The sequence below is a fragment of the Gossypium arboreum genome, chromosome 3 (assembly GCF_025698485.1).
Source record: "Gossypium arboreum isolate Shixiya-1 chromosome 3, ASM2569848v2, whole genome shotgun sequence".
Classification (NCBI taxonomy): Eukaryota; Viridiplantae; Streptophyta; class Magnoliopsida; order Malvales; family Malvaceae; genus Gossypium; species Gossypium arboreum.
Genome location: NC_069072.1, coordinates 3,649,729 through 3,677,025, shown reverse-complemented (window position 1 = coordinate 3,677,025; position 27,297 = coordinate 3,649,729). Strand labels below are relative to the sequence as shown.

The window sequence follows — 27,297 nt, the reverse complement described above, 5'->3', positions numbered from 1 at the left end:
TAAACATCAATGGGATAAAATTAAAATAAATAAAAAAGATATCCTTTTTACTAGATTTATTTAAGGGTCTTGAATATTATTTTTACACTAATCACGTATAAAGAAACCATATTTTAAAGGTGAGTGGACATAAAGATATCCAAGATAAAATAAGGGAGTAGTAGGTTAAGCAAACGTCCAACGTTGACTTGACCACTTGGACTTTCCAATTTCTACTGGTTCGTTTGTTTGTTTATTTGTTTATTTCTACTCATAAATGGAAATGCTTGCTCCTTGGCCCTTGCTAGTTTTATAAAATAAAAATCATTTTCGAATTTATTCAAATTTTGCCAGTTCAAGGGCGATTTGATAATGAGTCGAAGGGCGAGTCAAAGGAGGAAGCGTTTCGATGTCTTCGACTTCGCCGATGAGGACGAAAGAATTGAGGAGGAGTCCGCGGAGTTTCTCGCAAGGTTTAAGAACCCTAAAAGAGGCAGCACGGCATCTCCTTGTCTCAACAAATACAACTTTCTTCAATGCTGTATCTTCCTCTCTTTCCCTCTCATTCTTTAATCCATCGACTTGAATCTCTTGCTGATTACTCTGGTTGGTGACCGAGAAAGTGCGGGAAAAAAATGTGATAATAATAATGAAATTTGAGATTTCTAATGTGCTTTCAAACTTTTAGAGAAAGTAAACAACATGTCGCCCTTTAGTTTACTCTCTTCGATCTCTTTTTCTTTCTGTTATTTTGCCTCTATGTTTGGCATTTTGAAAAAGAAGAAAAAAAGCATTTGACGCATCATTTATTCATTTTTATTTTTTTTTTCCTCGTTAACGAACACAGTATAAGTGTATAACCTAATGCATTCCATTTGGTTCTATCCTGTTTACTTCTTTGTTAACTGCTTTTTACTTGTGTATCTATTTAATATCGATAAATTATTATAATTTATATGTATGTTAAATTTATTTAATAATTGACATTTCTCTTTCCTTTCCTAGTTGTCCGGCAAAATGAAAATAGCAACAGACCAATTGATCTTGATGACGAAGGTGTGAAATAGCTTTAGGCTTAGTGTCATTTTCACTCTTTTATCTATGTTTTCATGTGTACCATATAGCTGCTCAATCAAATTCTGTCTTCTTGTTCTCTAGTTGCATATTGCAGCAGTACTAAGCGAATGGAAGTTAGCAATCTGCCGGTTGAACTTGACTCAGAGGTTACAGAACCTCAATGTGGGTTGTTATTGCTATTTTTTTTAAAAATTTGTTCTGTGAGTTGCATTATCGTTTAGCTGAATTTTTTGTCTTAATTGTTTTTGGTTACATGAATTTCCTTGTTTGACACAACACCGTGACATTTTTTTTCAGTGTTTCCTTCAACTTGTGTATACATGTAATATTTATATGTCTATTTATGTAATAACCTTTTTCTTTCCTATGTAGTACTCCGGAAAAAATGAAATTAGGAAAATACTGATTGATCTTGATCTCGAAGGTAAGGAATAGGTCGAGGCTTAGTATCCTTTTCACTCGTTTATCCATGCTTCGTGTGAAATGTATAGCTGTTCAATCATTTTCTGTGTTCCTGTACTCTAGAGGGAGATTGCAGTAGGACTAAGCAAAAGGACGTTAGCACTGGACTGATTGTACTTGATTCGGAATGTACAGAACTTCAGTGTGAGTTGTCATTGTTATTTTTCATTTCCTTTTTTTGGTTTATGGTTTGCATAACTTTTTTAGTATGTTCTTGACCTTGAGTTGGTTTCTAGGCTCATGCATTTGCATTGTATCCTACAATTATTTGTGACATTTCTTTTCCAGTATTTCTTTCCTTCTAAAATCCTTGTTTATGGCCTGGAATTTTGTCTTTAGTCTTCTATCATGGTTCATTATATGAGATGTAAATGTTGAATCATCGTCTCCTCCAATGTGATTTGACCTTTGAGTCTCTGACAAATATCTCTGTGTTTGTAATTTCCCTGCTTTGCATTTATAATTTGTTAATGGATACTTTCATCACTTTTGATGTTTTTCTTTCTTGTTTTTGTTGGGCATCTATTTTCCCTGTTATTATTTATCTTTGTTTGTAAAGCCTATACTATCTTTGTTTGTAGCTTTACAAAGTCTCAAGACTAGGAAAAAGAGCAAGATTGACGAACCAATTGACATTGATGCTAAAGGTACATGGCATCAGTGTACATCTTAAGTGTCATAAAGCTTCTAATGTTCTTCGTGTAACTTTGTAGAAGTGCAGGCGATCAAGCCTGCAGAAAAGCTCAGCATATATAACCTTGGAGGCGTCAATGCTTGTGTTACTAGTCAGCAATGCACATTTCCTGCATGCTGTCCTGTGAATATGGGACAAGAGAAGATTTCTGAACTGGATACCCCTTTGCAATATTTTTCTTCGAGCTATAAGGTATAGGTGCCTTGCCTTAATATATCGTGAACAATTAAATCAAATGGGTAACATGCTTTAGACTGCAGCAAATATCTTAAATGCAACTCAGGCTTATTCTCTGCGTGATATATTAAATGCATGAACAATAAACAAAAACAAATGGATCGTGAACCTCCTAGTTATTCTTCTATTTAAATTGGCTGCAGAATGAGCCAGTTAATGTGATTTCAGATGACGATGACAGGATTGAAATTATTTCTTCGTCAGTTTTTACTTCTCCTGACGAGTGTAGAGGTACTTTCTTATCCTTTTGAGTTTGCTTCATAAATTCTGACACCTTATTTTGGCAAGCTTATTGTATCTGACTGTGATCTTATATGACATCCTGCATCTCTCAGATTTTCTGGAGGAGCAACTTTTGGTTCATGCTTCTGATGGACATGAAATTGTAACTACAGTACTCCCTTTTGTAAGATTAACTAAGAAAATTTTCTTTTGATTGCTGTTTAGAGGGATGTTTCTGAAAATACTAGCAATGGAATTAACTTCATTAGCGGAACTACTACTTTCTTCTTGTTATGTTGTGGATTATGATTAGATTAATTTACATTTGCTTAGTTTTTATTTGTTTCCTTTTTATGATTTTTCCCATATTGTTTACCATAACTACAGAGTCAGTTGTTTTAAGTTCTCTAATTTCCACATTCTGCTAATTCTTTATGTTAATATTACATTTCTTGATGGGCCTTTTTATTTATTTTTCAACTTGCAGGAAAGAGAAAATGTGAAAGTTGTCATTTCCCCTGATTTTATGTTTTATAGAGGTATGTATTGTACAGAGGGTCAGTTAACCTTTTCAAAAACCTGTCTCAAGTTTAAGGGCTCAACTGTAAATGGGACCAAGAAAAAAATTAGTTTTGTATGGACTGTTGGTGATATCATCAGTATTGATTCACAATGGCTTGAAGGGGTGAGTTACAAGAGCTGTTCTTTCTCCTTTTTTGTCTTTAAAATTTTGAAGATACTCTCTGAGAAGATAGTCTTGGCCCTCTTATGCTGCTGGACATAGGTTGAAACAGCCATTATAAATCTTGTTCTACTGTCAAAGAAGTCTAAGAGAGCTGGAAATGAAAATGAACCTTCAGGTTTGTGAATTTTCAGAAATCATTTGCATTGAACTATTTCTTTTGGTGTAGCATGAATGCATGATAGTTCATGTTCTGAGAGAGAGTATACGAATTCTAATAAAAATTAATGTCCTATACTTTGACCTCTTTCAAAATACCATCCTGTATATCTGTCTGCTTGCCTCATAACCATGTATCTGCATTGCTTTTCTATTGTGCCATCTCTATAAAGTTGTCTTTGACTTCCCTGTTTCCAATAGGAATTGATTGAGGGGAAGCTCTGGTCTCCATTGCTGATCATTCTTTCTTTATCAATAAATTTTGAACTAGGATATTCTTAATTGCTGCAGCCATTGGGTTGTTGAAGTTTTCACTTTGTGATCCTTGCTGGTCTGAAAGGGAGAAAGCAATCAAATCAGTGAGTGTGAGATACAAGGATATATGGAACGCTATCTCTGAGTAAGGTTTCTACTGATTTAGTTTTCTATCAGATTATTCACAATCTATCAATGTAAATGTACAAAGTGATGGTTGGTTATTTTGTATTAGAATATATAGGTATTTAGTTTTGTTCAGTCACACTTGTAGCTTCTCTCTCTCTCTTGCTAGTTGCTACCCTTAACAGAGAAACTCTGGTTGTGTATCTATCGTTTGGTTTGACTGCTTTTGTTGCTGTATAGCTTGGATTTTTGCTCTTTTTTTGTTTTTCACTTCGTGCTTTAGTCCCATACGCCTAGTGTAACTTCCTATTTATTTGTGAATCAAGTAGATCATTTTTTATTGTTTAATTGCATAGATTTAACTATTCATGTTACCACCTGCAGAGAAAATGAAGAAAATGCCTTCATGGGACAGAGTAGAAGGTTTTTGTCAAAGCCATTTTTTTCTGAGTAAGCCAAAGAAACTTTAATAATGCTCTATATCATTTTCCTTTTTGGGGATACAAGCTCTTTCTGATTTTAGGTTTTGTAGATTTGCATGTCTCCCTCCCTCCCTTCCCAAAATTTAAAACAAATAAGAGAGAGAGAGGGGATAATTTAAGCTTTCTATCAGAAGCATAATATCTCTGTAAATACCTTTACCATTCTTTTTCTTTGAGGTAGACAATAACTATTGTATGTTTCAGCTCTTCTCTTTACTTTGAAGCAATTCCAAAGATATGCTCTCATTTCAAAGTACTACTTAAAAAAATTAGGATAAATCTCAAAACTGTATATGAACTATGATCGGATGTCTAAATTGATACATTAACTTTAATTTGGTGCAATTATGAACATGAAATTTTTATTTTTATTTAATTTTACACATTTAAAGAAATAAATACATCAATTTAGTTTTATATTGGATAAATATAATCATCTGTGTATGTAATGTGTAAGCATAAAATGATGCTATATCGATAATTGTGTTAGTAGTTTTGTGAAAATTGAATCAAATCAAAATTTCATGTCTAAAATTGCACAAATTTAAAGTTCATGTATATCACTGACATTGGATCAAAGTTCATGTGTAGTTTTGAGATATATCCCAAAATTTACATAGAAGTTTGAAGAAGCTTCAAACTATACTCCCATTTGATAGTGCTATTTCAAAATTTTACCATAGAATGAATTTGAGAGGTATCCTTCAATTATTAGTATTTTCCGTGCATGTTATGCTAGTCATTCTTTTTATACAATTCCTTTTCCTTCTTATATGCATGATTCTGTGTGTATGCACGTTTGTGTATAACATAGATTTATTGCTTTATACATTTTAAGCTGTTTTTTTTTTATTAGTCACTTAACAGTTCTTTTTTATCTACAATCGATAAATCTAACTAATTTTCTGTACAGTTTCCATGAACATTTTGAAGAAGTTATCTATCCGAAAGGTGATCCTGATGCTATTTCAATTAGCAAGCGAGATGTTGCACTTCTACAGCCAGAGACATTTATCAATGATACCATCATTGACTTCTATATTAAGGAAGCTTGAAATATAAAGTCCATGTCCTTCGTTTTCTTATTCATGCTCTGGATGTTAGTCTGTTTCTTAGATTTTGTATATGCTAGTTTTAGTTCATCCTTGAGGATTGGTAAATGAAATGCGCATGTGAAATGTATTGGACTAGAAACTTTTTCCATAGCTATTCTCAAAGTTGCATTTTTATATCTAGTTTATGTCGTTGATTCTCTTGTTGTCATTATCATTATGTGTTCTTGATGCAGCATATGTAGTTCATACTTTTGTAGCAGTGTTCCTTTGTCTTTATTCAAAAGAAGTTCCACTTCTTTATAGTTTCCAAAATAGTGATATGGGCTTATACAATAGACATAAATTGAAATTATCATCTGATGGTTCGAAATTTAACTCCTTGATTAAACATCGTAACCATGATAATTGACTAAGAGCCTTGTGAGAGCTCGTGAGAAACCTCCCCTTTAATCATCCACCAAAAAAAAAAATTGGTTCAGTTTATGACCCGAAGCTATTGCAATATTTCTGTCTGGTTCTATTTCCTGATTTACTAGGATTGACATTTGGTTCTGATCCATGACAGATATTTGAAGAACAAAATTCAACCTGAGGAACAACATAGGTTCCATTTTTTTAATAGTTTTTTCTTTCGCAAGCTTGCTGATCTGGATAAAGGTTTATCTAGTGCTTGTCAACTGAAAGCAGCATTTGAACGTGTTCGTAAATGGACTAGGAAGGTGGATATATTTGCAAAGGATTACATTTTCATTCCTGTAAATTACAGGTGATAAACTTGTCTATTTTTTTTTTTCCAAGGCATGAGAACAATTCTTTATGTAGCTCTCTAATGTTATAAACACATCTTCATGACAGTCTCCATTGGAGTTTGATTGTCATGTGTCATCCTGGTGAAGTGGCTAATTTCAGAGGCAAGACCTTAATGAAATGTTTCAGCTTATTGTAGTAGCTAGGACTATGTCCATCTTTACCTTTCTTTCAGTTGTCTTGCAGATGAAGGAACTGAAAATTTACTTAACGTCCCTTGCATCTTGCACATGAATTCAATTAGAGGAAGCCACAGAGGCCTTAAAAATCTATTCCAAAGGTAATTACTTCATGATTATTTTCATTAGTTAATTTTTATATTGCTTTATTTTGCAATTTAAAACAGAACCTTTGGGGAATGTTCTTGTCTTTTGTGTGTTTATGTGTTTTCATCAGCATTGTTACCCAAAATATTACAAAATAGTTGGTTTCAATATGTTTGATCTCATTTTTTATGCTTACTTTCCTATATTTCTTCATTCTCAAGTAAAACAATCTTATGTGGAACATCTTGAGCTGCAATATTGGATAATTATGAACTTTGCACACCTATGTCCAGACCTTCTCAACTCCTTGGATTTCTTTGAGCTGGCATTCTGCCATTTACTCCCTTTTTTTCTCTCTTTTAAAGGAAAAAGAGTGGCACACCTGCGAGTCTGTAATTATGACAGCTTTTAAAGGTCCAAAACATACCGTTGATGCATGAAAACCATTGACCAAAACCAGGAGTGCCCCATTGACATTTTAATTGCATTGCAACTGTGCAAGGGATTGTGCTTGATTTGAACTTAAAATGACATGAACCATATAGTCTGGAATTCTGACCTTCTGCAGATGAAGGGCTAATGGTGATGTCCTTGACTTCTCATCTCGCTCAATAAATGTTGTTTAACTATGAAAGTAATAGAATGAGGAAACACAAACTTGTTCGAGAAATGCTTTGGAATATGTTATTTTAAAGAACTCTGTCTTAAAATTATCTCCTCTGTTTGAAATAGGCATTTCTCAGACTCCAAAAGATCTTCTTGTTGATTATTGTTTCCTACTTTCTTTGTCACGAGTTGACAGCTACTTATCTGAAGAGTGGAAAGAGAGGCATGGAGAGGCAGCAGATGATGTTCCTTCAAATTTTTTACATTTACAATTTGTCCAACTAGAGGTATTCCCCTTCTTTATATACCTATCATTAAGTTCCTGCACCCCATAAAAAAATCCTTTATGTTTAAAAATGCTCACTCATAAACAAAAGGATTTTCAATATAAAAATTAAGTCCGTAGTTTATTAGGGAATTCAAGCTGAGGAAAAGCACATAAAGAACTGTACTTTACATAGCCTTGTTTTTTCTTATTTACAATTAGCATGTTATGTCACTTGGTTTTATCAGAAATCATACTTTCCTTTCACATTTGCTAAATTGGTTGACTGTTATTTTTTTTAATTTTCATTCTGTATGGTTCAGGTACCACAACAGGAGAATTCATTTGACTGTGGCCTCTTCTTGCTGCACTATATGGAACTCTTCCTTCTTCAAGCATCACCCGACTTCTGCCCTTTTAAGGTAACAAGATCTTCCAACTTTATTAGATCTTGCATTGCTTTCTACAATGCTTGAACTTGCAGAACGTTAGTCTTGTTGCAAGAAGTATATCATCGTTAAATCTCTGACGCAACATTGTTACTTGTACTCACCTGGTTATCATATAGTACGAAAGTTGTAGGAAAGGTTTCATTGTATTTTTCACCTCTACTAATATTATCTTTGACCTTTTCTTTCAGCTTAATATGCATTGGTTTCCACCTGCCGAGGCTTCTTTGAAACGCTTTCATATCAAGAAGTTAATCTGTGAAATCTTTGACGAACAATCTTGTTATTCCACATCTCTCTTACCGGTCCGAAGTGAGCAAGACACTGGAGTGCAGATTGGCAGTTCCACAAAAACATGTTATGGTTATTACTCAAATTCCACTGTTAACCAGGGGCCTAACAACTTTGCACTCTCTGCAGCATCCCCTCCGATAGTTCTACGAAGTCATAAAGAGTTGGGATTGGAAGGTTTTAAATTTTACGGGGTGGACATGCATGGAGGATCCCTTTCCCATGGAAATTATCAGCAGATTAATACACTTGGTAAAAGAAATGCCATGCCACCTATAGAGGTAACTGTCATTTCTTTGTTACCAACAAGCTTAAAGCATGAGATAAAGCAATTTGCTAGCTAAACATTGAATCACCCTTGTGCGCATGTGTACGCGTTGCGTCAATAGAAAATTTTCCATAGAAAATATGAGCTATTCTCTAGCTGTTGTTTGTCATTGTCATGAAACCATGCAGTGTTCGACCAAATGAAACGCAATGTTGCTCGAATTATCTTTTCGACCAAATAAATGACAATATGTTGTCTTTGTGATAGAGAATCTTTTAGCTGTGTTACTGAAATGAAGATTACGAATGTGTGAGGTTTCTTTTCATATTTTTGGATATATTGAGTTAGATCAAATACAACTGCTCCGTTTGCTGTATGTGACCGGTGAAGTCCTATAATTCTTGGTTTATTGCGAATTTTGGTCTGAAAATAGTTGCCTTTTTTGTTTTCCCTGCTTGAACCAGGAAATCGAAGAGACCAGAGAAGAAATAGCTGCCGATTTGCTTTCGGGTCTAGATGGTCAGAAAGTTGCTGGACCAGTAACTAAATCTCACTTAAACATGCGATATGCTAGCAAAGATTTTAGATTGAGAACATCATGGAACCAAAAATTCCCGTTGCATTTCGAGAATTCAGCTTTTTACAAGCTAATTGATTCTCTTGATTCATCAAAAATAGGACTAGAAGATTACGAAGTTGTTTCGGAGTTTGAGGTATGTGTGCAACCCGAACATTCCTCGACCTCAAATGAAGGTTCCTCTGATTCCGTTGTTGAAGATTCTCAAGAGTCGAATGGTATTCATGATGACATTGAGTTTCAAAGTACTTGTTCACCTACATCCTTTCAGAGGGACATTTCTGCTCTATCCCACCAACAAGCAGATATAACTGCGAAAGTAGATCTTAAAGAGAATGCCATGCCAACAAGTGATGGAGATCATGTGTCCGAAGGCGATGAACATCGAGCCACAGAAACTTCATAAGCGTGTACTTGTTGGCTGAGCGATGAAACACAGCTGTAAAAGTACCGAAGGCATGTAAGGCTTTGACAAAGGTTGGACTTGCGACAGCGTTGTGAATGTTGTTTATTAATACACCATAGTTTTATGATGTAGATTGGAGTAAAATAAAAGGAAGAATTATAAAGCTAAAAAAGGAAGAGGAAATTACTAAGTACAACATATATGTTCCTTTGGGCATTGAAAATTATTTTATCTCTATTATAATTGCGTGGTAAATTTTAAGCTTGAATTTAAATTTGATTTGAGAAAATTATTAATAGTATTCAAAATAAATAAGATCAATCATAATTAGTAGCTACTCAATTAAGTCTTAAAATACAAGATTTAATTTGATTTTGAATTTTAATTCAAGCTTGATTTAATAATACCAAAAGACAATTTTAAATTTTTAATAAAATAAATAATTATTTTATGATTAAATTCCATAAAAATATAAAATACATTTTATTTTAAGTGTTTATTTAATTTTATGTTAAAGATTAGTAACAAGTATAGAATATAGAAAAGTAAAGATTAAGGTTATTGTTTGATACACATGTTGTAAAAGTTGTTAATTCTTAATGCAGGGTTAAATGATTATTATATGCTTCATTTATGTAATTTTTTTAAATATTAATAAATGACATTTGTCAATCTCTTAATTCCGTTTATGGAATTAAAAATTTTATTGCAAGCATATCAAATAATTGGATCAACTCAAATAATTTTGAAAGGTATCGATAAAAAATATTTTAGAAGTTCAAATATATGAGATTCAAAGATTTTAATCAAACTAATAATTGGATCACACACGAGTAGTGAATCTTGATACTAAGTAATGCGGGGATTTAATTAGAATTTTCTTAAGTTTTGGAAGGTTTAATGATAATTTTTTTAAAAAGAAATTTGAGGATCTAATTAAAATTTTTACAAATTTTAAGGGGTTTAAGAAAATTTTACAAAAATTTTAAGGTGGCCTAATTCTTTGGGAGAACGATTCAGTCCTACATAAGCATATGAAAATAAGATATAATAATGTGTGTGGACTAAGTATTGAAAACAATTTGTGCGTACCTGGAAAAATAACATACAATATTAACAACGAAATCAGAGGTTAAGCAGACGGCGCCGATTAGCTGTCCTCCTGGACTGACCGTCCGGCATCGTCTTGGCCCTCGATTTTGCCCTTTTGCAAACCTCGTTTTACCAATTCCCCGAAATGGCAGTGAAACCCTCCAACTCCGAGGCCGATCACGTAGGACGCGAAACTATGTCAACTCTTAGATGAGTACACCCAGATCTTGATCGCCGCAGCTGACAATGTTGGTTTGAACCAGCTCCAGAACATTCGGAAAGGTCTCCGAGGTGACTCGGTTGTTTTAATGGGTAAGAACACTGTGACGAAAAGGTCTATTAGGATGCATGCTGAAAAGACCGCGAACCAAGCTTTCCTTAACCTTATCCCTTTGCTTCAGGAAGATGTCGGTTTAATCTTTACAAAGGGTGACTTGAAGCAAGTCAATGAGGAAGTTGCTAAATATAAGGTTGGAGCTCCTGCTCGTATTGGTCTGGTTGCGCCCATTGATGTGGTCGTCCCAATTGGCAACACCGGAGTTGACCCTTCACAGACGTCTTTCTCCCAGGTGCTCAATATTCCCCCCAAGATTAACAAGGGTACTGTCGAAATTGTCACCCCCGTTGAGCTTATGAAGAAGGGTGACAAAGTTGGTTCTTCTGAGGCTGCACTCCTTGCCAAGCTCGGAATTAGGCCCTTCTCGTACGGTCGGTTGTCTTGTCTGTTTATGACAATGGGTCAGTCTTTAGCCCCGTGGTGCTTAACCTTACCGAGAATGATCTAATTGAGAAATTCGCTACTGGTGTCTCCATGGTTACTGCATTGTCTCTCGCCATCTCGTACCTAGCACTTGCTGCAGCACCACACATGCTCACCAATGGGTACGTGTTGGCTGTAGCTGCTGCCCCTGCCGAGGAGGAGAAGAAACCCGAACCTGACGAAGAGTCCAATGACGATATGGGATTCAGTCTCTTCGACTATTTTTATTTGTATTAAGCATAAACATATAGGTTTATGAACAGTTTTCATTATCTGCTTTTTTTTATTTCTCATATTGATGTATTTTCATTGCTCTAAGTTTTGGATAACTTATGAAGTTTTAATTTAGTCTTTTGCCTGTTAAAAATAATAATAATAACATATACTCGCATAAATCCTATAGTATTAAGAAGGAAAATAATTAACATTAACTAGTTAAAAATTAAATTGTGACTACGTACATTAAATACTATATTTGTAAACACGTCTATACATATATATTTGTATGGAATAGAGTAACATAGAAGCTAAGAATATTAAGATTTAAGTTTTACGAAGTGGCATCATCTACTAAGAAAGAAATGTATAATTAATAATAAGTTGAATGTAAATTATATGTAATTTATCGTTTGAAGCATTTTTTGAAGCACCTGGTCATATTCATGGGAGATTTATATAGTCTTATAACTTAATCTAACATTTTTTCCTCATCTGCATGCCCGAGGTTTATAGTAAGGTTAATGTGTTTGTTTCTTATCATGAGAATTAAATTGTAACCATTTTTTTTTACGTGGCATGTCATGAAAATTATTATTTTTCTTAAATTTTACAATCATTTTTGACAGCTTAATGCACAAGAGAGATCATTTTCAAAGAATTCATTCTGGCATAGAGATTTCTTTCAATTCAATGTTATTTTCAATGACGACAATAAGAACATTACAAGAAGTATTTGGATCGTTATAGCTTTATAATCAACAATTTAAATCAACTATTTTACACTTTTCAAGAGTTTCTTCTATGATGAAATTAGTATCTCTATTATTAATTGAATTAATATAGTTAATGTATTATTAAAAGGAATTATAAGATCAAATTAGAATAAAGCTAATATTTATTGTTTAAAAATATTATTTATTATTCAACAAAATTAATATTTTTAAAGTTTTTATAATTTTATAAATAAAATTTTTGTTTGGAATTAAATGCAACGGAAAAAATTATTTTCAATATATTTTTATATTTTAAATATTAATTTTATTATAACTTTTAGTTAATTAATTTTTTTAATAATATAAGAATTAATTTAATCCAGTAATATGTTAAGTACTTCAACTTTTTTTCTCTTTTTCACGTCAATTTCCGGCCTATTGAATGGGCAATCCACGTGTCTATCAGTAGTGCAAACTGTAAATATCAAATATTTTAATGGGCTTTTCTCAATCCTTTCAACCGTAAATATCAATATGATTGATCCTTGTAGTTGTTGTAGCCACATATCTAAAGGAGTCATTAGCCTAGAAGATCTTTAGTACACGTGTTACTTATGAATTATTATTTAGAGATATTCATAATTCGATTAAAATTGAATTAATCGATCGAGCCAATTTAATTCGGTTAATCGGTCAATGATTAAATGATCGAATTTAGTTCGATTGAATGTCGATTAATGATATTTTAAAATTTTGGTTATCGATTAACTCGGTTTAAAATCGGATAATTAATCAAATTAATCAATTAACCGAAATAAATAATATATATTATATATAATTGTTACATTTTTGTTTGGTTGTTAACTTTCAATATTTATACATTATTTCTAATGTCTTATTTGTTATTTTCACTTCTATTTAAAGTTTTTGAACTATTAAAAAGAAAATGAATATTAGCAATGTATTTTTATATATTTATATACTTATTTTAATCAAAAGAAAAAATATAAATTTCAATTAATTTCACCATATTTATAAGTATTTTTAGATTTATTTAAAAACTACCTTCACTAATTAATAATTAAAATTAACTTACAAAACATGCATAAAAATATAATTTTAGACAATCTACCATTAGAATATTTATTTATATTTTTCGAATAATATCATAATGGTTTAATTTTTTCTAAACAATTTTACATGTCTACTTTTTTTAATCACTATACATGATTAAACCATCTTTTACAACTATATGAAAGTTTTTTTTGGTATTATTATTTTAAAATTACCACTAATTTTAATATATTTAAACTATTCCACTAATTTTTGTAAAACTATAATTACAATTCTTGTAAAAACTAAAATAAAACATAGATGAAATTAATATTGCATGAAAAATGAGGAACTTAAAAAAATCACCTTACAAATATCTGAATTAACTTTATTAAAATAATTTACCATTTTTAACTATCTAATAAAAAACTAAAATACAATAATTGAATTTAGATTTTGTTTTAATTAAAAACTAGAATATGGAAAATTTTTTATTATTTATAAATAAAATTAAAAATATTTATATAAATTGAATTAATATTTAATTAATTCGTAAAATTAATTTCATACAAAAATTTTAAAAATTTTAATAAATTCATAAATTGAAAAAATCATAAACGTCAGCTATCTATGTATAAAATAAATATAGAAGAAAAATAAGAGGTGATGTAACGGATGGTAACCCGACAAACTTCAATTTCACACTAATTTTGGGCTTGGAAATATTCATCGAAACTGAGTGGATTTCTTGAAATAATTGGCAAGCAATGACAATTTTTTCTTGCCACGATTGCCGACAGGGATGGCAACACAACCTTTTGTCTATCCTCATCGATTCCATATCAATTCCCGCTTATATCGGTGCATCGTTTTAGTAATAAAATGGTATAATTTTTTTTTTTTTTACATTTGTTAAAATATTGATTCATATTAATCGTATCATCTTATTTCATTTTATTTTAATTGCATCGTTTTATTTTGTCCAATTCGATCGCATCAAGTAAAATATTATATACTCATAATTACTTTTTTATTTGGAGTAGTGTTTATCTAGTGCATAAATACTTTAATTTGAAATTTATTTAGTGTAATTCATTTGGTATTTATAAATATATATATATATATTAATTTTTTAAAAATATTGAAAAATTTGAAATGATACACTCATACAGATCAATAGGCACCAATTTTAGCAAAAAACAGTGTATCTATGGATGTGGTACTTACTAACTTGATGCTAATCCAAATTCAACTTTTATTGTTCCATTTTAAACTCATTCTCAAATTCTATTAATTTAAAATTAGATTATAGCATATTCATATGGACGGAAATATTTATATAATAAATTTATAAAAATAAAATTAAATATGATTTTGGTTGAAATGATAAAGTTGAAATGATAGAATTTTTGATATATTAGATTCAAATCTCATGATTCTTAATATATGTATTTTTTAGATTTATTAAAATATAAAAATACAAGTAACTTCAAAATGATATTTTTATTTTATGAGTTAATTAGTAATATCAACTTAGTTAATACCCTTAATGTGTATAGATTTTAGCGGAGCCCAAGTTAAAATATTATATATTTTTATTAGATTAATTTTATAAGATTATATAAAATACATGTTATAAAAATTATAAATATAAAAATCAATTAAAATTTATTAAAATGTTATAAGAAAAACAAACCACCTCAATAAAGATGATCTTTGAGGAATATTATAAAAATATCGATGTATTAACAATATTATAATATTATAAAATATCTAAATAAGAATTACAGTATAAAAATACATAAAATAATTAATATTTTAAAATGAATAAAATAATTAATTTTAAAACATATTCCTCTCGTTTATTTTGTCCTTTTGAATCATATTCCCCTCGATTCTTACTTAGAAAAGGCATTGGACATTTTCAACCCTTAAATATTAAAATGGAAAATTACAAAGAAATAATACATACTAGTCAACCATAGTAGCAAAAAGGTCATCAAAATTGAATTTCCTTTTAACAAATAATTTCTAATTAATTAATTAATTAATTAATTAATCTTCTTTTAGTTTAATTACCCGGTTCCGAAGCAAATCCCGAGAAACTATTTTCTTCGAGGAATCCAACATCTTCAAAAGAGCACTCAACCGTCAGATCCAAACATTCATTGCCGTTTCGCATCATTTGCAACTTCCCGTTTTTTTTTTAAAAGAAAAAAACCCATCAAAGTCACCGATCTCATCACCGTCAATGAACTCTCGTGTTGTTTCCATTGAAGACGTTGATTGATCCAGTGGAAGTTAGAGAAAACTTTGTGATTTAGGGGTTGCTTAGTATACAGGGGAGACTTAAAAAGAAAGTGCTTGTTTGTTTTGGTATTGATGGGGTTTTTCAGTACTATTTTGGGTTTATTTGGATTTGGAGTTGGGATTTCAGCGGGTCTTGTGATCGGTTATTATCTCTTCATCTTCTTCCAGCCTAGCGATGTCAAGGTACTCTTTGATCTTTCTATTTTCTATTTTTTGGGGTTAAAATTTATTATAGAACCTATGTTTATTAGATTCAAGTCTTTTATATTTCTACATATTTCCATTATTCTGCATCAATTTGACTTGTTGTGGTGGATATTTGATGCATAAATATTTTGTTGTTAGTTGACAGTGATAGAAATCGTTTCTTTAGTCATTTTGCATCCCTTGAATGAATGAAATATGAATGAATTGACTGATAAATGCTTCACTATCGTAACTGGTGGAAGCCGTAGCAATCAAATGCAAGTGAAAACATATGGGACTAATCAAACATGCTCTTATATTATTTGAAATATTGCTTTAGTTTTGATTCTAGTATCAGGGCCCCTAGAGCTGAGTTTAACAAAAATAAGTAACAATTGGGGTGCTTCAAATCAGGCGACCTGGTCCTCCCCTTCTATGTTGCTATGACTATTTATTTTTCTAAGTACCGGCGGCTAGCACCCAAGTCTGACCCATATCTAAATATACCTAAGGGGATATGTTCCTCCTAAGACCTAACTACATGAAAATCTAGGAAAAAAACTGAAAGTACTCGTGTTAGACAGATATCCATGTCTGACACTGAATCCCAAGTTCAATGCCACTTTTCTTGTTGACAAGAAATTAATCATTTTTTCATTTATTCATGGTAAATGAGGAAAGATACAGGAAATAATGTTATATGTGCTGTCAATATTTGATATCTGTCTCCTTTTTTTTTTTTTTTTTGGGAGTTTATTTAAGCACATGTTTACTTTATCAGGATCCTGAAATCCGTCCATTGGTTGAGCAAGACTCAGAGACTTTACAAGGGATGCTTCCAGAGATACCACTTTGGGTAAAAAACCCAGATTATGATCGTGTACGTCAATGTCACTAGTGTCTGTCACATTCTTCCATGTCCTTCTACATATGTTTTACTCTCTTCTATTCTGATAGCTACATTTTTCTTTCCATTGCGGGGTTTGTGAAGGTTGACTGGATAAACAAGTTTTTGGAATATATGTGGCCTTATCTTGACAAGGTTTGACTTCTGGTTCCCGAAAACTTTACTTTTATTGGTATCTGCTTTCTCCTTTATATGTTTGTTCTCAGATCATTTCCCATTTTCTTGCTCCTTGTAGGCCATTTGCATGACTGCCGAGAACATTGCCAAACCCATAATAGAGGAGCAAATTCCTAAGTACAAAATTGATGCCGTCAAATTCAAGAAACTTACATTAGGATCTTTGCCGCCAACTTTTCAAGGTGAGTCAATCAATTTTTTTTAATTTATTTCTTTATCTCTCAAATGTTATGTTGCTTGTCTTTTTTGCTAAATTCTTTGATTACATGAAAAGGTATTACTTACAAAAGGCATTGAAAAGAGAAGCTGGATAGATCTTTAGAACTCTGCTTGGTGATCTTGAATTTGCATTGGAGATAGCAAGAAATATATTATAAGAAGCATGGATAATCATTAAAAATGCTGCTTTCTAGGATTAATTGCTATGATTTTTGCTAAATTGTTGTAGATGTCAGTTTTTTACAAAAACAAAAAAGTGGTTATTATCTATTTTAACAAAAATAATTTTCTGTGCATTCAAAGATAAATTTCCAGCCTCACAATAAAAGGTACCCCTCCTCCCACACACACACACACACAAAAAAAAAAAAAAAAACACTATAGGTCCTGGATGTTTAGATGTGAGAACAACTTATTCCCTCAACATCCTTGGTGCTGAATTCCTTGGCCCAGTGAGCATAGATTTTAAGATAAAAAACTATATCTGTGTAGTTTATGTAATTGTCTTTCTTTCTTCCTCTACAGATTTTGCACTGACCTAGTTGCTCTTCTTCTCCTTGACAGGTATGAAGGTTTATGTTACAGATGAAAAGGAGTTAATCATGGAACCATTAATAAAATGGGCTGGAAATCCTGATGTTACTATTGCTGTAAAAGCATTTGGGCTGAAGGCAACTGTCCAGGTTGTTATTTTTTCCCTATCCTAAAAGGGAATAATCTTATGTAGTTAACTACTTGTGTTAGGTAGGAGAGAGTAGGTTGTTTGTTAATTGTGTGTTGCTTGGATAATTTCAGGTTGTGGATTTGCAAGTATTTGCTCTACCACGTGTTACCTTAAAGCCTTTGGTTCCAAGCTTTCCTTGTTTTGCAAATATCTTCGTGTCCTTGATGGAGAAGGTTTGAGAAAATGGATGAAATTAAGTTCTATTTTTCTTATTTAGATATTTCATGCATCTGATATTTTCATTTGGCAAACAATTTTTTACTACAAATTCTGTGGTTATCCACGTAAAGTAGATGTAGATTTTCCCTTTATTAGACATGTAATTAGTCAGTATAAGTAAATTAGTGTGATGAAGTATTTTTTAATTTTTTTGATGAATAGTGATTAGTTCTCTTCTCTATTAATGATTTGCTTCTAATCTGCAGCCCTATGTTGACTTTGGATTGAAGCTTATTGGGGCTGATCTCATGTCCATACCTGGTCTTTACAGGTTTGTCCAGGTAAAATGCCTTATAATGTTTTCTCTTATTCTCATTTTCTAGTTTCACCAGAGTACTTGATTAATGAGGCTTTATTAAATGTTGAACGTGCATTTCTTTTACTAAAAATGCAATCTGTTTGAGGTATCTTTTTCTTTTTTTTCCCTTTAAATGCAAAAATTCTATCATAGAAGTTGTTTGACCTTTCGGTAGTGATGGTTTTATCTGTGCTAACTTCTTGAAGAATGCCATCATATTTCTCAAAGATAAGAAAAACTTCTCATTAATGCCTCCGCTGGCATTATCTTAACAATGTATGGTTTAGAGCTTTGAATTTTATTAAGGGCTGTATGTAATGCAGGAGCTCATTAAAGATCAGGTTGCAAACATGTATCTTTGGCCTAAAACCCTTCAAGTACCAGTTCTGGATCCATCAAAGTATGTTTCAAGGATGTTCTAATACTTTTTTACTATTCATGTCATCATTTTTTTTCTTGCACTTCTTTGTTTCTTGGCTTATAAACCCATTTCAACTTGCAGAGCTTTTAAAAGGCCCGTAGGAGTTCTTCATGTAAAAGTTCTAAGGGCATCGAAGCTAAAGAAAAAAGATTTTTTGGGTGCATCAGACCCCTATGTTAAACTGAAGCTAACTGAGGATAAGCTTAATTCTAAGAAAACCACTGTGAAGCATAAGAACTTGAACCCTGAATGGAATGAGGAATTTGATATGATCGTCAAAGATCCTCAGACCCAGGCCTTAGAGCTTCATGTTATTGATTGGGAGCAGGTAACATTTAAGAAATTTGCTTTTCAACTTAATTGAAGTTCTATAATTTTTTTCCTATTGTTTCCCTAACTACTCGTTCTCAGGTCGGGAAGCATGACAAGATGGGAATGAATGTGGTTCCTTTGAAAGAACTTACTGCTGACAAGCCCAAAGGTTTTACCCTTGAACTTCTTAAAAATATGGACTTAAATGATGCCCAAAATGAGAAGTCACGTGGGCAGCTTGAGGTGGAACTCACATATAAGCCCTTCAAAGAAGATGAAATGCCAAAAACTTTTGAGGAGTCAAAAACACTGCAGAAGGCTCCTGAAGATACACCTGATGGTGGAGGTGTGCTTGTAGTCATTGTCCACGAGGCACAAGATGTTGAAGGAAAGCACCACACCAATCCGTATGTGACAATTCTCTTTAGAGGCGAGAAGAGAAAGACAAAGGTATCTTTTTTTGGGTTCAAAAAAAGAGGTATATTATGACAGTAGCATTTAAAGACTAAAATAACCTACATTCAAGAAATTGTTTTAACCTTTGGCCTAATTTTAAATATCCATCATTTTGTTCCTTAGTCTTTTGGTGTGCGCAGTTTATGCTAGGGTGCTCACTGATTCCTTCCTAATCACATCTTTTCTTTTATAATTATTTTTATTTGAAGAAGAATCAAAGATGGTGGGTAATAGCTCTTTTTTATTGAAAGATAATCAATTCAACTGGATGAAAATAGATGACATTTGTGGAAAGGAGTCCTTTTAGATATTCATGTTTTCTTCGAAGGTTGAATGATCGCATTACTGAAAGTTTCAAAAAAAGTTCTGAGATTTTTTTCCTGTTGCTTGTATTTCCTATAAATGACATGTTCTTCTAATTCTATTTATCCAGCACGTAAAGAAAAACAGAGATCCAAGATGGGAAGAGGAGTTCACATTCATGCTGGATGAACCTCCTGTTAATGATAAATTGCATGTGGAAGTTCAAAGCAGTTCATCAAGGATTGGCCTGCTCCATCCCAAGGTAACACTTACATAACAGATGTTGCCCGGAATTTGGTTTGGTGTTGTAGTTGTTTTCCTCATCTTGAGACCCAGAATATTAACATCTAGTGCTAGGGTGATATATGATGCGTGAAGAATTGAAATCTATATAGGTTCTAGATTCATAAAGATCCTCATTGTTTTCATGTTTGAACTTTGAAAGGTTGTCGATAGTGTCGGATAACGTCTCTCAGATGGTTGAATTCTGTGATATGGTTGTTTGATGAAAACCCTAAGCCCTACTTATACATGCACAAACATGCACATGCGCATGAACTGCTTTGATTTGGGGCATTTTTTGTTTTGTTTGTATCGGTTCTGTGATTTCATTATTAACGGGATTATTGTTTGTATGAAACAGGAAACACTGGGTTATATTGATATCAATCTTTCAGATGTTGTTAACAACAAAAGAATCAATGAGAGATACCATCTGATAGACTCAAAGAATGGGCGGATCCAGATTGAGTTGCAGTGGAGAACTAAATGAGAGCCATTTCTTGAATTCATTCCCACACATACAGAGATACAAAGAAAGCCATTTCTTAATATCTTAGATCTGTACTCGAAATTACTTCATTGTTACTTGTTTGTTTTATGTACATTAAATGATTGTAACAATAATAAATACTACTGAAAATAGCACCAAAAATGGAAGACTGGACAACCCCTTTTTTTTTCATTTGAGCTTTGCTTTGTCTTTTAAATTAATTACATTTTTCAAGGTTCAACCCTCCAATGCGCCCATAAATGTTGATTATTTTCGGCGTAGTGATGTTTAAAAGAAGCTAATATAAGTATAGCATTATTGGTTCGTATACGCTTTTTGGTCACTCTAGTAATTTAATGGTTTAAAAGTTACAATTATATTTAAAAAGAAGATAGTGTTTTAATATTTTTCTAGTCAATAATTATAAAATATTATCCTTTATGACGTAAACGCAATAAAAATTACAAAAATAAAATTTATGAATTGCAAGTCAAATTTTAATAAAATAGAAGTATTTTTATCTTTTAATTTTTATGTAATATATTTTTTATAGCAGCAGGAGCACCACTAGGAGCTTATTCATCGGAACGAAAAAATCATTGAAGACCTTAGGGCAGGTAGAGACCCTCAAGAACAAAATCCTTCTACTGATGTCCTACATAAAGACAACCCAATCTTTTCCCAATAGACAGCATAGCCAATATAGTCTAGTGTGAACCCAACAACGAACCCTTCAAATCAACCATGACCAATACCCGTAGAGGCAAGCAAACCCTTTTGAAGATCAATTGTAAGTACTGAGAAGAGAGATGCAAGAGGTTCATAGTGCAATGCCTCTAGAGTTTCTCTATGAATGCTTATGAAAACACCAAAATAAATTAATTAAAAGATAATATTTCATGAATTCATTTATGATTATAACATAGAATTAAAACAATCGTAACTTCAAATTATAATTATAATTCAAAGCATTATCGTCCATGATTCACCTATCTAATCATGACAATGAATAAAATTACAATAGCACAATCATGTAAATTTAATGGTTTTAAAATTATAAATTAAGAAAAAATAGATAAATGCAGGATTCACTTTTCATATATTTAAATTTCAGCATTTAAATTTTTATTTTTATATCAATGTATAAATTCAACTCTTTTTCATTATTTATTTTCCGAACTTTGTCACCAATCAAACAACAAATGAAAAATTAAACCTTTAGAGATTCAATTTAATTTTCGCTCAACATTTGATAAATTGCACAAATAAATTAGATTATTCACAAATTTAATTACTTTGTTCGTTATCATTATTAGTATTAATTAAATATTGATTGAATCTTAATTTTATTGACATAAATATTATTATCAATATAAGAAAATATTAATTGAGTGGAGTGAAACACAAAAAATAAATATTTATAATGAGATTTAAAGAAAATATATCATCTAGTTTTGGCTTCACCCTTTTCAATATCTTAAATATCATTTACCTACTAAAACAAACTCTTTTTCTATATCATTATTAGGGTTTAATTTAATCAACCCTTTTCAACTGCTTTATTTGTCCCTTTCCCCCTCATTTTCCAGCTTCCAATTGTTAGGGTTAGGGTTTTAGGTTTCTTTTAGTAAGTTCTAGAAGATATAGAGGCGTTCTCTTTTAATGGTTGATGGTGTAGCAATGGATACAGTGAACCAACGGGGACTACTAGGGAGACCGTACGGATATCTGCATGATGACGGAGGATTTGAGAGGAAAGACATTAAAGGAGCTCACAAGGCGGTCATGAATGGAGTCATGAGTTCAGTTCAACCTACTCGAACCAGTGAACTCACCATTGCTTTTGAGGGTGAGGTCTACGTCTTCCCCGCAGTTACTTCTGAAAAGGTTTGGTTTTCTTTTAGGTTTTCTTAATTCTTTGGTTGCATGTTGATTTTTTATATGTTTTGTTGATGGATTAAACTGTTTATTTGGAAATGCGGGGGAGTTCAAAGGTTATGTGGATAAGTAGCTTTATTTTGTTAGTCTTACTTAACTATAAACAGAGGAGGATAGCTCTTGAGAATTTTGAATTTGTTTGATCCATTACCTTTGCTAAAATCGCTTTGAGCTTTAGGATTCAGACAAATTGTTAGAATGATACTGTTAGGATAGCTATTTCTGCTTGCTGTTTTGAGGGAAAAACTTTCATACCATTGGTGGATTTATGGCATTTAAATTTGCTATTCCACTTGTGGCATAGGGTGGGTAAATGAGATTGACATCATCGATTTTTACTGGCATGGGGATGGCCATTGTGGACAAGCTGTAATAAAAGTTTTAGGGCCAGTTTAACATTGAGGTTGAGAAGTGCTGTGAAAAAGTGCTTTAGAAAAATTTAATAGTGTTTACCATTGCTGTCTATAAGTGCTTTAGGGAAGATAAAATGTCTATTTAAGACTTTATGTTGAGAAGTAGAATATTTAACGACAGGATGAAAAAGTAATTTTATTGAAAAGCACTTTTCCAAAAGCCAAAAGATAAAAATTTTGGCTTGGCTTAAAATCCCAATTTAAAATCAAGGTTTGGTTTGAAAAGCTGCTTGTTTACCAAATTTTTTGGTTTGAAATCATGGTTTGGGTTGAAAAGTGGTTTTCGACCTCAATGGTAAACACACCCTTAAGGTGTTACTGAAGGTCATATCGGTATGCTTGAAAAAGTTATCCTTATTTTGAACATATAAAATGGGATTTTCTTTTTCAAATTTTATGTTACACGTATTAGCTGACCTCTGTTACCCATTATATGCTTACTTTTCCCTGTTAGCTGGGAAAGGGGTTTTAGCTAGGTAGTGAAAACCAATTCTTTTTGTCATTGATTCAAGTGTAAATAAAGCACGAGGAAATATACTTAAACTCTTTTGAGTAACTGTGTTTTGTATGTGCCTTTGCTTGCATTGATTTCATAGGTCCAGGCAGTTTTACTACTACTGGGAGGATGTGATACATCAATTAATGTGCCCAGCTCCGAGTTCCTACTACAAGAAAAGGTCAAGGTATTTTATATGCATATGACATTGCTCTGCAAAATTTACTTGCATATATGGGTTTGATTGCTAATATTTCCTTAAAATTTGTTCAAGGTTGTAGGTGACTCTTCACGAGGTTCAAAGATTTCCCGAAGAATTGCCTCGCTAGTCAGATTTCGTGAGAAGCGGAAAGAGAGATGCTTTGAAAAGAAAATACGCTATACCTGCCGAAAAGAGGTTGCTCAGAGGTAAGTTGCCTTGTTTTTGTGATAAGTAATTCTTAGGCTCTAGGACTTGTAGCTGAACTGGGATTTTTACTCATAACAAGTTCAATAAGCTAATTAGCTTGTTCATGTGATAAAGCTTACTGCCTTTGCTCTTGAATCATGATATTTTATGAGGTCTATTCTTTCAAATCTTGGTTATGCTTGCATATTTCTTTTTGGAGCATCACTATTCCGTTATTTACTGAAGTTTGTAAGCTATTAGAAAATAGCTTTATGGTCCTTAACCAAACTGTTTTTGACATCTCAACTTTTAGGTCTCCTGTATGCTTGATGTGTTCCTCTTAAGATATCATTGGTGCATAGTCTAGGCTTTGTTACCTTTTCCTTTGGTAGTTCTACTAGATAGGTGGGTTCTGTAAGGATAAGCTTTCACTTTGGACCTTAAAAGTTTATCACATTCTCTAGAGATGAGCTGCTAAAGAAAAAAAGAAATAAGAATTGCATGCTAGTGATCTACAAATGCGCCAATTTTCCTTAAGCTGGTAAATTAGGCTCTATCTCATCCAAAAGCACTTTTATTGTTTGTTCACCAGTTTTCTAAGTGCACTCCTAATTTTCTTGTTTGCTAGGATTCTGAAAAAACATATTATTTTATTGAATAGCCTATCTTAAAACAATGTTACAAGCTTATGTATTTATACACAAGTACAGCCAATATACACTAGGAAAGTAGCAGGAAACTCCTCTTCCTAAAGTTTGTCCTAAAATGAAGCTTAAAATCTGGCCTAAAGTCACGGTCCTAAAATCTCTACAATTAATACTTTTTGACTAATATCTACTATTATAACTTGTATCTTCCACAAGGATGCATCGTAAGAATGGTCAGTTTGCATCAGTCAAGGACTCTAACTCAGGTGAAGGAAGCTGTGATCAAAGTGATGACACCCCTGACTCTGTGTAAGTTTGAAGGAGCTTACTTTGTTTATTTCTTGTTGATGTTAATTGTGTTGAAGGTGTTTTTTCTTGTTTTGTTCCTTTTCTTATAAGCTTGCGTAGTTGTCAACACTGTGGGATCAATGAGAAGTTAACCCCGGCAATGCGTAGGGGGCCAGCTGGTCCCAGAACACTTTGCAATGCTTGTGGCCTTATGTGGGCAAACAAGGTTGGTGTAGAATAGTCAGATGCGTACCTATGCAGCTTCTTTTCTCATTTACTTATAATTAATTTTGTTCACTTATTATGCAAGGTTGAAGACATTCAAATTTGAATTTAGTTTAATGATGAAGTTTATTATGTTCTACTAGATTTTGTCAGTTTATGGATTATATTCTTACTTGAGATATTTTGGGCATTGATTTCCCTTTCTGTTGGAGGGAGTTTAACTTATTGCCTTCTATAATGCAGTAGCCCTTCCCCTGCTCTTACCATTTCTTATTGAATCTCTTTGGCATGATAACTTATTTCTGTAACCAACCTGATTTTTCCCCAGTGTTGAATTTACTAGTAGGCTGTAGTCACAATACTAGTTTTTTTTCTTATTGTTTATTTTATTTTTTAATCTCAAGGGAACACTGAGAGATCTTAGAAAAGGAGGCAGGAGTACTCACTTCGATTCAAAGGAGCTGGTATGTTATGGAGATCTAATGTGTTCTTGTCCACTACCCATAGGGTCACGTTTCTTCATCTAATTTGAGCAATTTCATGTTCAGTTTTTGAACCTGATGGACATTTTATTTAGTTCAGCATTAAGTCCTTTTATCTCTCAGGAAACTCCAACTGATATTAAGCCTTCAACTTTGGAACCAGAAAATTCTTTTGCCAATAATGATGAGCAGGTATTGATTTCCTGGGTCACTTAAGATGAACATAGCTGTAACATGATAATTTGCAAGTGCAAATTCTTTCGATGCATTAAGGACAATGCTTATATTTTTAGCTATGTTTTGTTTTTGGTTGGTTGTCCTGTCTAATGCACTTTCATAAATAGAAACAATGTTAACTACGAAACACAGATCAGTGATGCTTCTTCAAGGTGGCATAATTCTTTGCTTTCCATTTTCTGTCATCAGGGAAGCCCACAAGAGAAGAAGCCTGTACCTATGGATTCTGAAAATCATTTAATAACATCAAATGAGCAGGTAAGAATTCTATTAATGGTGGTAAGAGGGATTTATCTTGTGATTTTAAATTTTCTGGCAGATTCTAGTAGGACATTATATTTCAAACTTGCAATATCGAGTTGCAAGGGATTGCATTTTTGCTCTATCAGGTTGCCAATGATCTGATTTTTTTGATTCACCAAATATTGTCCACTGATATGCAGGAATTCGCACAAAATTCACATCCTTTTCTTATCCGCGTGGAGAATTCCTCAGTCAACCTTGATAACGAGGTATTCTTTTGGTCACAAATACTGTTTAAGTGGTAAAAATACCATGGAGGCCTTTGTACTAGGAGTCAAATTGTATTTTTTCCCCTTTATTAAAAAATGCGCAAATTACTCCCAATATGTTAGATCAAATTGTAAATTGGTCATTCTGTTAAAAAGTTCATCCGTTTCTACTGTTAAAAATTGATCATTGTACGTCAAAATGACATATACGTGGCATGTTACATGTAACTGTTTGGTTATTAAGTTAATGTGCCAATTTTTAACCGTAGAAATAGATGACATTTTTAATAGAAATGATCCTTCTCTTTATTTAACGTACAGTGGCTAATTTGTCCAATTTTTTTTAGTAAAGTGGGCAAAATACAATCTGACTTTTAGTATATAAAGACCTTTGGTCTTTATAGTACTTTTACCTGGTAAATGAATTTCATAAGGGAAAATTCGTGAGGAACTCTCTTAAGATTGTTTACATGGCATCAGGACATACAGGAAACACTAGAAGAGCTTGCTGATGCTTCAGGGTCGGATTTTGAGATACCTTCACATTTTGACGAACAGGTAGTGGTCTTTTAGCAACCTAGCATCAACAACATATACCTTAAGTGAACTTTTTAACTTTATAGTCAAATTCATGAAAATAAAACTCACACAGGTTGACATTGACGATACCAACATCGTGACCGCGTGGCCTGGGACTTAGAAAGATGGAGGTTTGATTTGGTTTTGACATGTTTTGATCAGCCAGCACTGATATCGACTAACTATAGGTTTCCGGAGATCTGTTGTTCATAGACACAGGATCGGGATCATTCCCTTGTAATCGAATTGCTAAACTCAATACAGTCGTCTCCTTTTTTCCCCTTTGATATCTTGTTATAATTATAATGTGAATAAATATAATATTTGGTGTTTTCATTCTTTCTGCCCCCTCCATTAAGTCGATGTAATTGTGTCCAATTAATAATGGTATAGGCCTTTCTCGAGTGAGCTAAAACAAGTAGTAAAGGGAGCTACATATGTATTCAAATTAATTTAAGATTGCACGATGATTGCTTTTTTTTGTTTTTTTTTCCCCAAATCATCGTAGTCCAAAGTTGGGCAGTAA

General features: G+C 32.5%; 2 protein-coding genes and 2 pseudogenes across 2 annotated transcripts; all 4 read left to right on the top strand.

Annotated features, from left to right (window-relative positions):
* Positions 1-237: 237 nt before the first annotated feature.
* On the top strand, positions 238-9,680 carry LOC108474658 (uncharacterized; annotated as a pseudogene).
* An 806-nt stretch (positions 9,681-10,486) lies between these two features.
* LOC108475280 (60S acidic ribosomal protein P0-like) lies at positions 10,487-11,611 on the top strand (annotated as a pseudogene).
* Positions 11,612-15,249: 3,638 nt separating this feature from the next.
* LOC108476412 (synaptotagmin-1-like) lies at positions 15,250-20,807 on the top strand. The gene is made up of 12 exons (XM_017778628.2): positions 15,250-15,755; positions 16,540-16,638; positions 16,750-16,800; positions 16,901-17,024; positions 17,626-17,744; positions 17,857-17,958; positions 18,211-18,285; positions 18,626-18,702; positions 18,805-19,051; positions 19,135-19,485; positions 19,925-20,056; positions 20,438-20,807. Exons 1-12 carry the CDS (start codon positions 15,645-15,647, stop codon positions 20,564-20,566), a joined length of 1,617 nt encoding a protein of 538 aa, XP_017634117.1. The 5' UTR covers positions 15,250-15,644; the 3' UTR covers positions 20,567-20,807.
* Positions 20,808-22,005: 1,198 nt separating this feature from the next.
* LOC108475996 (GATA transcription factor 19-like) lies at positions 22,006-27,253 on the top strand. The gene is made up of 11 exons (XM_017778030.2): positions 22,006-22,453; positions 23,514-23,600; positions 23,688-23,821; positions 24,665-24,757; positions 24,848-24,962; positions 25,366-25,425; positions 25,567-25,635; positions 25,870-25,938; positions 26,124-26,192; positions 26,673-26,750; positions 26,845-27,253. The coding sequence occupies exons 1-11, from the start codon at positions 22,229-22,231 to the stop codon at positions 26,890-26,892; spliced, it is 1,047 nt and encodes a 348-aa protein (XP_017633519.1). The 5' UTR covers positions 22,006-22,228; the 3' UTR covers positions 26,893-27,253.
* Positions 27,254-27,297: the final 44 nt, after the last annotated feature.